Source organism: Phodopus roborovskii, unplaced genomic scaffold (genome assembly GCF_943737965.1).
Source record: "Phodopus roborovskii unplaced genomic scaffold, PHOROB, whole genome shotgun sequence".
Taxonomy (NCBI): Eukaryota; Metazoa; Chordata; class Mammalia; order Rodentia; family Cricetidae; genus Phodopus; species Phodopus roborovskii.
This window is the reverse complement of record NW_026126417.1, coordinates 4,771,048-4,784,504: the sequence shown is the minus strand read 5'-3', so window position 1 is coordinate 4,784,504 and position 13,457 is coordinate 4,771,048. Positions and strand designations below refer to the sequence as shown.

The 13,457-nt window shown below is 37.9% G+C and overlaps 1 protein-coding gene across 1 annotated transcript in view; it reads right to left on the bottom strand.

Annotated features, from left to right (window-relative positions):
* Ano3 (anoctamin 3) overlaps window positions 1–13,457 on the bottom strand; it is a 248,104-nt gene that overhangs the window by 166,524 nt on the left and 68,123 nt on the right. Inside the window, 1 exon segment of the mRNA XM_051183796.1 lies at window positions 4,267–4,461. Within this exon segment, the coding sequence (XP_051039753.1) occupies window positions 4,267–4,461 (195 nt within the window).

Below are 13,457 nucleotides of genomic sequence, written 5' to 3'. Positions count from 1 at the left end.
TTCAACTAAACACCACCTATGAAACATTTTATCGTGTTCTTTCTATTGAGCAATTAACACTACTGTAAGTTGACTATAATACAAAGCATTTTTGAAAGCAAAATTAGTATTCCTAAGTTATCCAGGAGAAGAAACTAAAGAAATTTTTTAAATTAATTTTTATCTAAATTGAATAAAATTTTACATTACATACCATTCCCAGTCCCCTATCCCTCCCATACTCCCATTCCTACATAATCTCCCATTCCTACCACCCATTCACTCCTCATCATCAAAGTCTGTCACATCATTTTAGGCAGCACCTAGGTCCTCCCCTTGTATCTAGGATGAGAGAGTTTCCTTCCATAGGTAATGGAGCCCCAAAGCCCATTCATGCATTAGGGATAAAACTGGTCCAATGTCAAGGGACCCCATAAGCTAATTAAGTCACACAACTGACACCCATGTTTAGGTGCCCTGGTTCGGTCTTAAGTAGATTCCACAGCTGTCAGACTGGGATCTGTGAGCTCCTACTTTCTCAGGTCAGCTGATTCTGTGGATTTCCCCAGCATAGTCCTGACCCCTTTGATCATTACTCCTCCCTCTCTACAACTAGATTCTAGCAGTTTGGCTCAGTGTTTAGCTGTATCTGCTTCTGCTTCCATCAGCTACTGCATCAGGAATTCTGGTTTTTTTTTTTTTTTTTTTTTTTTTTTTTTTTTTTCCATGTGAAGTTGAGTATTATTCTTGAAAGATCTTGGAAGAATTGTGCTGGGAATTTGATGGGGATAAAGTCAAGTGTATAGATTGCTTTTAATAAGATAACTATTTTTACTATGTAGATCCTACCTATCCAAGAGTATGGGAGATCTTTACATTTTCTGACATCTTCCTTAATTTCTTTCTTTAAAGACCTAAAGTTCTTCTTATACAAGTATTTAACTTGTTTGATTAGAGTTACCCCAAGGTATTTTTTGTTGTTTGTGGCTATTGTGAAGGGTGGTGTTTCTCTGATTTCTTTCTCAGCTCTTTTATCAAATATATATATATTTGATATATATATATATATATATATATAGTGATTGTTTTAGTTAATCATGGATCCTCCCACTTCACTGAAGGTGTTTATCAGCTGTAGGAGTTACCTGATACATTTTTTTTTGGGTCACTTATATAAACTATGGTATCATCTACAAATAGTGAATATTTGACTTTTTCCTTTTCTGATTTGTATCTCCTTGATCTCCTTTGTCTTATTGCTCTAGCTAGAACTTCAAGTACAGTATTGACAAGATATGGAGAGAGTGATAACCTTGTCTTGTTCCTGATTTTAGAGAAATTGCATTGAGTTTCTCTCCACTTAGTTTGATGTTGGCTGTTGGCTTATTGTTTATTTCCTTTATTATGTTTAGGTGTGTTCCTTTTATTCCTGATCTCTTCATGACCTTTATCATGGAGAGCTAAAGGAATGCTTAATAGAATACTTTTCCAAAGGAAAAACGTCAAGAAAACAATGGGAAAATATAAACACTTATTGAATGATAGAATATGGCTCGGTTTTATGAGCAGGAGTTGTCTAAAGGTGTATAATGCCTTACATGCATGAAGATGTGAGAAAGAATGTTTCAATCCAAAACTGTTTTCAATATGGCATCTTTTTGGTCTATCCTTCAAATTTTAACTCTGTTCTATTGTCAATGCCACATTATCCTCTACTGTTTTGCCATCACTATGAATTAAAACAATTTGTCTTATTTTTAAATATATTAATTCCATGAAGAATTGATTCATTATGAAAATTTCTTACATTCATGACTTTTTTTTTAATCATGCCCCCACCTCTTTTCCCCATGTGACTCTTACTGATTCTTTTAATATTTTGTAATAACCTGGTCTTGACTTTGCTTTCCTGACATGTCCAACCCCTCCACCTAGATTCAAAGCATAGTCTATTTGTTTCTCTTGAAAGTATTCTAAGACTATTTTCACTTTACAAGATCAACTCCAGTTCTATTCCTTTTCCTGCAGTGACAAGCATTCCTTTCTCATCTTTTTTCGCTCCCCTTCCCTGTATTGATGGGTACAATTCTATTGTGAATTTAGGTCACATTTTATTTTATTCATTTATATATATAAAATAATGGGCATAAGATTATTCTATAAAAGCGATTATGAATGATGCATTAATATGTGTAGGCATCTTGTAGCATAAAAATTAGTTTCTAAAATGAATTTCCAACTATTTTGCATTCTTAACAATGCATAGGGTTCTTCGTTTACATATATCCTCTCCAATGTTCTGTGGTTTGTATTGTTTTGTTGGTTTCTTTTGTGACTCTCATTTTGACCAATAGCCACTCCAAATGAGATGAAATAAAGTACAATATAGTGGATTTTTGCTGTTTTTATTTGTGTTTGTTTTGTTTTGTTCAGATAGATTTTTACCAGATAGCCAAGATTGCCTTTGAAACAATTATGTATTGATCACTTTGACTTCTGACTTCCACATCAAGTCTACCAAGCCTGGATTTCATGCAGTTTTAAACTGCATTTCTCTGATACCTTCATTTATCAGATATTTTATGTGCATTTGTTGTCCATTTACTCCTTCAATTATAAAGTATCTATGCACCTTCTTTCATCATTCTAATTATTTGCTCTTGAAATGTTTATTTTTCTTTTAGGTTTTTATTCTGAAAATTAATCCACTACCAGATGAATAACTGACAAAGATTTTCTTTCATTCTGTAAACTATTCTTCATTTTTCCTCTGCTGTACATAAGCATTTCAATTTGATGCAATCCCATTCTTCAATTCTTATTATTTTCTGAGCCGTTGGAGCCAAATTTTAAATTTGGAATATTTTTAAGTGTTGTTCTTATTTTTCCCTTTTAGATTTAAAGATTTTGGTTTATGTCAAGGTGTTTGATCTATTCAGATTTGCCTTTTGTAGATGATGACACAGAGGTATGCTATTTCTTCTGGATGTTTTTGTTTCTTTATTTTTCAAGTTTTTGTTAAATGTTCTTCTATATCTCCAACATATATTTTGGTAACATTATCAATGTTTTTGGAGAATTTTATAAATGTTGATAAATTTTAACCCCACTTAACTTCTTCTAGCCCCTCTTCCATCTCCATACCCAACAAAATACATGTTCTTTTCCTCTCTTTAAACACACACACACACACACACACACACACACACACACACACACACATACACACACACACGAGTCCCATTTCTGTTGGCCAACTACTGATTATGAGGCCTGCCTTGGAGTATAGTTGATATACCTAGTGTCAAGCCATGGAAGGAAACTGATATTCTGTCTCCCATCAGGCATCAAGAGTGAATAGCTTAATGGCTAGGGGCAAGATTTCATGATTTCTTTCCCTCCTCTGTGCTGAGATTTTGTCTGTGTTGAGTTTCTGTGGGTAGCATTGTCCATGCTGCCTATCTTTTTTATTCTGAGCATGTGTTTATACAGCTATTATATGAATTTCCTAATGAGAGGAAGTACTAGACCTTATTCTGTATTTTATTGAGTCAGTCAATCTATACCTTTATATGTATGTAGCATTATAATTTAAATATATGTACTAATTGCTGGCATTTGGGGGGGGGACTTTTCCTGGGTCTTTAAGAAAGCATGCATAATTTTCTTTCTCTTTTATTTACATTGGAGAGTTGATGATTTTCTAAATAAATACTTGATATTTTTTTCTATTATTGCTATTCACTTATCAGTTTTCTAGCAAGATTCAATCTGTCCTGAGGTTTTGTGCTTATGTACATATTTCTTCTTCTTCTCCTCCTCCTTTTGTGTGTGTGTGTAAGTGTGTGTGTATGTGTGTGTTTGTGTGTGTGTATAATCACTTTGAGTGTCTTTAGGTGGTGCTTTATATTAGGAAATAAAATTTTTTATTGTATTATTGAATACAATCTGTAAATTATTGCCAGGGATGTTCTAACAACAGTAGCATAAAATAGAGGCCATGTGAACTTAGGATTCATGAGCTGGCTTTGTCTTTCCCATAACACACCCAATATAAAGTTCAGATTCCCTTGGGATAGGCAAACTGTAAAACAAGACATAAATAAACACACATATAGCCAACAGGACTTTCCTATGACCCATATACTATACTGGTCTACTTTTGACAGACACATCCGTAAAACACTAAATGAACACTAGCCAAATTTAGCAAAGCAAAAAGGAAGCAATTCTTAAAATGTCTTATGTTTTAGAATGTAACACATGATAGTATGCACTGTCACTTACCATGCTCAGGTTTATCAGCAGAAAGAAATGTTACAGAAGTTGGAGCCTGAGATTCACTCTCAGTTGACTGGAACAGAGAAGCAGATTGGCTCAAGCTTTTTGAATGAGCATAGCTATGGGCCAGGCAAGGTAGGGATCTCCGAGATGGTTTCAATGAAGCTTCTGTTGTTATCTCACTTTTGCTTACATTCATACCTATAAATACAAAATGGTGTCTATTAATAATGAAATGTATATATCAGAGACCAATAAATAAGTTTTATAATGGCTGTCCCTGGAATATACTCTTCAAATATAAAAAAGTCTAGATTTGAGAAATTAATTGGTTTTATTTCTTTCTTGTCAAGAGTCATATGGATATGGCAATAAATAGGTTCTCATCTAGTTGAGCTTTCACTATTTTTACAGGTTCTGAAACAAAAGAAACTGGGCAAATACTAATGCAATTATGATGGCAATTATTAAGCTTGTCAATGTGTAACTCTAACAGTATAGGTTTGCAAGCATGAATTAAACATGAATCTAGAAGCTGGAAAAATATAGTACAGCATAGTATAAAAAACTGACCAGTGAGCAAGAGTTAAGAGTGAACATTACTGTGCCACTACAATAGTCTCTTCCTATAAAGAGTGATCCTGATGTGCTAGCAATAAAAATTACTTAACAGAACTGTTCTTTTAAAAATTTTTATTTACCTGATGAATAAAGATGCTGATCATTTAAATAAAATTTATTTAAAAATTCTGTATATAATATATTTTGTCATACCCCTTCAACTCCTCCAAGATCCTGCCCATCTTCATATCTACTCACATGCATTCACTCTTTTTTCTTTTTTGTTCCTTTCTTTCTTTGTTCCTTTATTTCTTTGTTTCTTTCTTCCTTTTCTTTCTCTCTTCCTCTCTTTCTTTCCCTCTCCCCATCTTACCACTATCTCTCCCTTTCTGTCAAGAGAAAGCAATACAGATAAGCCTACAAATAGAGATTTTTATCTGACTATGCATTTAATACTTTTATGTAAATAAAATAAAAAGAAATGTGTGTGAGGAAGAACTGAGAATTGACTGAAAGAACTTATATCGAATCTGTTAGATTTCCAGGACTAATAACAACAAAGGAAATATTTGTCCTCATGAGAAATACTCTAAGCTCCCATTAAAAATCTCACATGCTCCCTCCAAATAAGGAAGATTACATAGAAAAAAACAGTTCTTCACATAATTTTGACTTCTCCGAATTGTTTGTCTTATTGATTATTTTGGTTAAGAATGTTCAATACAGAACACTAAATATTTAACTACTTTTGCTTGGGATTTTTTCAGAGCTGTCTATGGAAATAACAACAAAAAAGTAAATAAAAAAATGTTCTTCGGGGAAAACTAAGGGAGATGCACAGATGACAGTTTGGGATAGCTGAGAGAAAGAATGCTAGACGAATAAAGCATCTATAAAAATAGTCGAGCAAGTGTCCTTGTGGCAGGATTGAGCATCATTTATGTGTATGACCAAGAGTGTTATATCTGGGTCTTGAAGTACATTGATTCCCAATTTCCTGAGAAACAGCCATATTGATTTCCATAGAGTCTGTACAACTTTTCACACTCACCAGCAATAGAGAACAATTCTCTTTGATCCACATCCTCTCCAGCATAAGCTGCCACTTGTGTTCTTAATCTTAGCCATTCTGACAAGTAGAAGATGGGATCTCAAAGTGCCATTGATTTACATTTTCCTGATGGCTAAGGATGTTGAACATTTTAAGAGTTTCACAGCTATTTGAGATTCTTCTGTTGAGAATTCTCTGTACCACATTTTTAATTGGATTATTTGTGTTTTTTTTTTTTCTATATTTAGTTTCTTCACTTCTTTATATATTTTGGAAATCAGCAGTCTGCCAGATGTGGACATGGTAAAGACCCTTTCCCATTCTGTTGGCTGCCATTTTGTCCTATTAACTATATCCTAGTGTCCTTTGCTTTACAAAAGCTTTACAGTTTCATGAGGTTCTCACTACTTAAGCTCTATTCAGAAAATTGTCTCCTATTCTGATGTAGTCAAGGATATCCCCCACTTTCTCTTCTATCAGGTTTAGTATATCTGGATTGATGTTCTATCAGGTTTAGTATATCTGGATTGATGTTGAGGCCTTTGATAAAAAGCATGATTTTGTGCAGGGTAGTAGATATGGATCTATTTGCATTCTTCTACTTATAGACATCCAGTTATACCAGCACCGTATGTTGAAGATATTTTCTTCATTTCACTATCTTGAAATTTTCCTATGATCTTCCAAATGGGTCCCTATCACTGAAAAATGCTTATTATCTTAGGCATTAATCGTTATGGAATGTCCTGGGCTTCTGTAACATTAGTGGGTTGTAGCTATTCAAGTAATAGGATATTGTGTCTAAGAATCTAAGTAATCTCAAGGTAGTAATCAACTCACTCACTTTCTTGTTTGTAAAACTCAAATAATAATACTAAACTCATAAGATTATAAGAAGGGATATTAAGTAACTAAATAAATAAGGCATGTTAGAAAAATATGTGGCATAAAGTATATCTCTGTGTTTTTATTTTCTTAACTGAGATAAAGATACTTTGCATCAACATAGAACATAGCCCGCACAGTAAGGACTTGAAAGCTTCTGGAACTTTTATGTCAAGAGTAACAATTCATTTCCTAAAATATCCATGCTTTTTATCACAGACAAAAATAACAATGGAAATTACACTACGATTCTTACCTCCTGTTGTAAAGAATTTAGCATGTATTATACAGGTATGTGGTTTCATATGCAATGATTTATTGTTCTTGCTGATACATAATTGATGTTAAACAACTTTATACTTGCAACATTGCCATGTTTTCTGGTGAAAAAAATAGTTTATTGGAGGGTATAATTCTACATGGGAAATTGTTACATGAAAGTATCAATTCCTAAGGGAATCTATTTAGCAGATATATGGTTTTAGCGATGAACAAAAATGTAAACACCTTAGAAGGTTGAGAGTATAGCATACTGGCACACTGTTTAGTTAGAACTGTAAGTCTCTAAGCCAATCCTCAAGACAGAGACACAAATGCACACATTCATGTACACATGTGCACATATGTACATGCTCACATATACTTACTTACATTATCCAGGACCCACTCTGTACTTTCTAGGCCTGAGAAGTGGAGGAAAACATTCTGCAAGGTCTGGGAGTCATCCTGGCCAGGGCTGCTACTGAAGCCCATGTCTGGGTTCATGGCCCTGTTGCTGCTAGGGTGATACTCATGGCTCCTATTACCACAAAGAGCTCTGTGGATGATCAGGTTCTGGTCAGCCACTTGGGTCCATGTTGGTTTCTGAGAGCCATGCTGCCACCACGGCCATACTGATCTGGGTGGCCCGTGTTGCCATTGGTGGCCATGGTGACTTCTTGAACCCTGGCTGCTAGAGAAGGCTATGTTTGGGTCTGTAATCCTGGTGCTCCTGGGATCTATGATAACATGCATGGCCAGTGCTAGCACATGGGGTTATACGAACTACAAGTGTGGAAATCTGAGGATTGATCAGAGCCAGCCTTGCCCTTCTCTTGCCCTGGGATAGTAGGCCCTGATCTTTGATGGATACTGGCATGAGAGCTGTTATCCTCCTCCCCCCTGAACTCTCACTCCTGAATGATAGCTCCACCCTTCACCATCTGTTTGTAACTCACTAGGACAGTATACCAGAGCTGAACCTATTGTCAGGGACACATATGAGCATACTCTGGGGGTATGAGGGCAGTAGAGTTGACCCTGCCCCCTAATCTGTCATGTAGTGGCATGGGTAGGGAAAAGATGCCTTCCCCTATCTGCTCTTACTATCTGCAGCAGGGAAGAGATCTGAGATGGGGTCAGGAGAGTAAGAGGGCTGGACCTGCCCCTCACCAGCCGCAGCACACAGGAAAGCAGATCCTGCACATGCACACCCCTGAACAACACACTAGGGCTGACCTTGAGGACACAAGAGCAGCAAATCTGACCCCTTCTCATATATCCCCTGCAACAGCAGGGAGAGAGAGCCCTGCACTTCACCTGCACAAAACATTAGAACTGGCTCTGGATGTGGGAGTAGAAGTGGGATTGATCTGGGGGCCTGAGAATTGAGGAACTTCCCCTACTCATTTCTGTAGGCTGCATTGGTCAAGCAAGCCAAAGCAATGCTGAATAACTCACCTGGGTAGTGATGATGAGGAAAAGCTGCAACATTGACCAATACAGCTACCACCAAGGCTCAGAACCAGGGCGATGAGTTAACCCACCCCATCCATAAACTGTTGGAGCATGTGAAGGGGATGAATCTAGAGATCCAAATCCAGAGGATCTGTACAATATGGGACAACAATGAGATATTCAAGAGAAGCCCTAGAGAGAGTCCATTATTTACAAAGTAATAGAAGCTTGAGGCCCTGAAGCAGACCAATGACTCATAGCAATGAACACCCACAAGTAAAGATAAATGGACTAAAGGTAAACTGTGTGATTAAGCTTACCACACTAAAACTTCCATGACAAGATTCTTCTCCTTTTTCTTTTCTTTTTTTTAAATTTTTCTTATTTTGGGTTATCTTTTTAAATTTCCTTTTGTTTTGCAGGGGAAGGATGAATGAGCAGAGTGAATAAACAAGAAATGAGGACAGATAAGTAGATGCATGATGTAAAATCCACAAAGGATCAATAAAAGTTAAGAAAAAACTGTACAAAACTACGGATAGTACATGTATGTTGTAACTATTATCCGTGTCTATTTTAGTACATCATACCAATATTTTAGTTTTCAAGGTACTTATCTTTTACAACTGTAGTTACATATATGCCTAAATACTTTGCTCTTTTTGATATATCTGTTATGAGAACTAATTCTGCCAACAGCAGAATGAGCTCCCACAATATACATTAAAGTTTTTGCAAATGCAATTTTTAAATCTAGTTTTTAAACTAAATAAATGGTTAGTAGTTCATTGAAAAAAAAAAAAACCTTACAAATTTGAAAAACAATGTGCAGTATATATAGATTCAAAAGACCTGTTGATACCATAGAGATAATACAGACATGTTCGTAACAATATTTTAAATCAGTTACTTAAGAATAAATATATAAGAACAGCTTCCTGTACTGAACAGAACTGCTGGAATCCAGTTGCAGAGATGGAGGAATGATGAGAAAAGGGGTCAAGACCAGGCTGGAAAAACCCACAGTAACAGCTGACCTGAACAAGGGGGAGCTCATGACCCCAAGACTGATAACTTGGAAACCACACTCCCTGAACGTGGGTGTCAGTTAAAGGATCTAGGCAGTTTATGGGGCCTCTGGTAGTGGATCAGTATTTATCCTTAGTGTATGAATGGACTTTGGGAACCCATTGCACATAGAGGGATACTCTCAGCCTAGACACGGGGGAGAGGGTTACAGGAAGGGGGGGGGGCAGCTAGGCCCTGATCCAAATGATATGTCAAACTTTGATGATGTCCAATGTAAGGCCTCACCCTCCCTGGGAAGCAAAAAGAGGATTGGATGGGGGCCTGTGGGGGAAACATGGGGGGATCTGAGAGGGAGAGGGAACTGGGATTATTATGTAAAACAAGATTGTTTCTTATTTAAGTTCAAAAGATAGCGGGGAAAAGGAACAGCTTCCTGAAAGGTATTTGCACAGTAATCTAGGCAATATTTTCTGACCCAGTTACCATAGTTTTTGAGGCTGTTTGCCTTTAATATTAAATGTCTCCTATACTCTTAGGTTGAGCCTTGGCCCCTACCTGACGGTGCTATTGTGGAAGGCTATAGAACCTTTAGGACCTGGAGCCTTGATGGCAAATGTTGGTCACTAATGGAGGGCTCTGAGGTTATGTCTCCCAGCTGCATTTCCTCTCCATCCTATTTCCTGTTCCACTAAGATCTAAGACTACAGTTTCATTTATGTATCCCTAGCCCCATAAAGCCACCTACCATCATGCCATCCACTGTAGGATTGTATTCTCTCAAAACATAAGACAAAACTAAATGTTTCCTCCATTAAGACACTTCTTGCCAAGTATTTCATCACACCAAAAAAGTAACCAGTGCAGAGGATCACACTTTAAAATCACTAATTAGTAAAGGCAATGATATACATCTTTGTCTACAAAAACTAAAATTAACCACAAACATACTTGTTAATGAATTTGTTATAAGTCATATAGACACTATGAAGGTTTGGAAGGCACTGATGGAGGATATCAAGTCCTAGGCATAAAGTTATCACTTAAATACTTAGCAGGATCTGTGTTATGGTCAATTTTAGGTGTTATCCTCCATAGGTTCATGGTTATTTAGCTGGTAAAGCATTATTTCTATATTCATGATGGAATTTTTATAGAAAATACTAACACACACACACACACACACACACACACACACACACACACACTGGGGAAGAAACACTAGAATTCCCAAGTTTTTGCCCTGTCAGTAATGAATTCTATTTTCCTGCCCTGCTCTGCCCTGCCCTGCCCTGCCTTGTCCTGTCCCATCCTATCCCATCCTATTCTACCCTAATCCCCCCTGTTTTTTTTTCCTTCCCCATCCTGAACCACACAGATTCAATGGTTATCAATAGTTACTTTAGTTGGCAGCACTTTAAAGTGGTAATGAATATTAACAATATATGTGGTGATATATTATTCATGATGTAGTAAAGTTTGCCTAAATTACTAGAGAGCAAAGGTGGCCACACTATTAACTATGAAAGCTAGGCAGTGGTGGCACACACATGTAATTCTGGGATTCAGGAGACAGGCAGATGGATGTCTGTGATCTCAAGGCCTCCCTGGCCTACACAAAAGTGAAGAGGTCCAAAGATCAGGTGGGTGTGCCAGCAAGATGGTCCCTATGGATAGGTGTGTACAGTGTGCTCAGAGCAGACCCAGGAAATTTCACAGAGGTGGAGGGGTTGTTGAACCTGCACTCTGGCCCAATGCTCACCCAGAATAACGGGCCCAGCAGGACAAAGGGTGAGGGGAAAGCAGGCTCTGGCTGGTGTATGGAGCAAAGTACCAGGACTATGCTACCAAGGGCCAGGATATGGGGGGGGGGAGCAAAATGCAGAGATAACCCAGGGAGTTCCCAGGGAAGGAGTCAGCATGAAGTGGTCCCAGACTCACTTTAGTACATGAGACCAATTCCTGAACATAACACCAGTAGCACAGACACTGACATCGACAATTAACAAATGGGACCTCCTCAACTGAGAAGCTTCTGGATGGCAAAGGACAAAGTGGACAAGACCAAACAGCAGCCCACAGATAGGGAAAAGATCTTCACCAACCCCACATTTCACAGGGGATGATCTCCAAAATATACAAAGAACTCAAAAAGCTAGTGAACAAAACACCAAATAACCCTATTAAAAAGTGGGGAGCAGAAGTAGTTTGGAAATAACGACGCCCAAATTCCCAAATATTGTGTATAAATGTTTGTTTTCATTTAATTGGACTTTGTTATATAAAATAAAATAAAAAAAAGTGGGGAGCAGAACTGAATAGAGAATTCTCAATAGAGGAATCCAAAAAGGCTGAAAGAGACTTAAGAAAGTGCTCACCATCCTTAGCCATCAGGGAAATGCAAATCAAAACAACTCTGAGATACCATCTTACTCCTGCCAGAATGTCCTAAATTAGAAATAACAATGACAGCTTATGCTAGAGAGGATGTAGAGAAAAAGGGGAACTCTCCTCCACTGCTGGTGGGAGTGCAAACTTGTACTTGGAGATCAGTATGGCAGTTACTCAGGAAAATGGGAATCAGTCTACCACAGGACCTGGCAATCCCACTCTGATGCACACCCATGCAACAAAGACATCTGTTCAACTATGCTAATGGCAGCATTATTTGTAATAGCAAGATCCTGGAAGCAAACTAGATGCCCCTCAACTGAAGAATGGATAAAGAAGATGTGGTGCATTTACACAATGGAATAGTACTCAGCAGAAAAAAAGCAATGGAGTCTTGAAATTCATAGGATAATGGATGGAACTTGAAGAAACTATCCTGAGTAAGGTAACCCAGTCACAAAAAAGGAACATGGTATGTACTCACTCATATATGGATTTTAGATGTAGAGCAAAGGATCACCAGCCCATAATTCATAATGCCAGGATACAAGGAGGGACTTAAGAGCTTCATACAAGGTCCCTCACAAAGGGGGAAAGTAACAAGATCTCCTGAGCACATTTGGAGTGGAGGAGCATGAGTGGAGAGAAAGTTAGGAGAAAGAGAAGAGAGGAGGAGAACATGTGGGACAAGGAAGATTGAGTTGGGGGACAACAAACAGACAAGAGCCGAGGAAAAAGAAGGAGGAGGAGAAGGAGGAAGAGGAGGAGGAAGAGGAAGAGGAAGAGGAGGATGAGGATGAGGATGAGGAGGAGGAGGAGAAGAAGAAGAAATACCATAATAGAGGGAGCCATTATAAATTTGAACAGAAAAATGACTCTAGAGAAATGTTCAGACCTACAAGATGACCCCAACTAACAATGTGAGTAACAGTGGAAAGGCTACTGTATATATATATATATATATATATATATATATATATATATATATATATGCCCTTCCCTGATAATGAGATTGATAACTAACTTATATGCCATCATATAGCTCTCATCTAGTAGCTGATGGAAACAGAAGCAGACACCCTCAGCTAAACACTGAGCCAAACTCCTGGAATCCAGTTGAAGAGAGGGGGATTGATGAGAAAACAGGTCAAGAACAGGCTACAGAAACCTACAGAGACAGCTGACCTGAACAAGGGGGATCTCATGGGCCACAGACTGAAAGCTGGGAAACCAGCATTGGACTGCCTCAGAACCCCTGAACATGGGTCTCAGTTAGAAGGCCCGGGCAGTCTAAGGATACTCTGACAGTGGAACCAGGATGTATCCCTGGTGCACGAAAAGACTTTGGGAGCACATTCCCCATGGAGGGATACTTCCTTAGCTTAGAGGCAGGAGGGAGAGGACCTAATCCCTACTCCAAATGACTTGACTAATTTTGTTGATCCTTACTGGAAGGCATCTCCCTCTTTGTTGAGTAAGAGGGATGGGATGGGAGGAGGGGGTTGGGGGACATGGGAGGGAGGAAGAGAGGGAGAAGGAACTGTAATCAAAAAAAAAAAAAAACAAG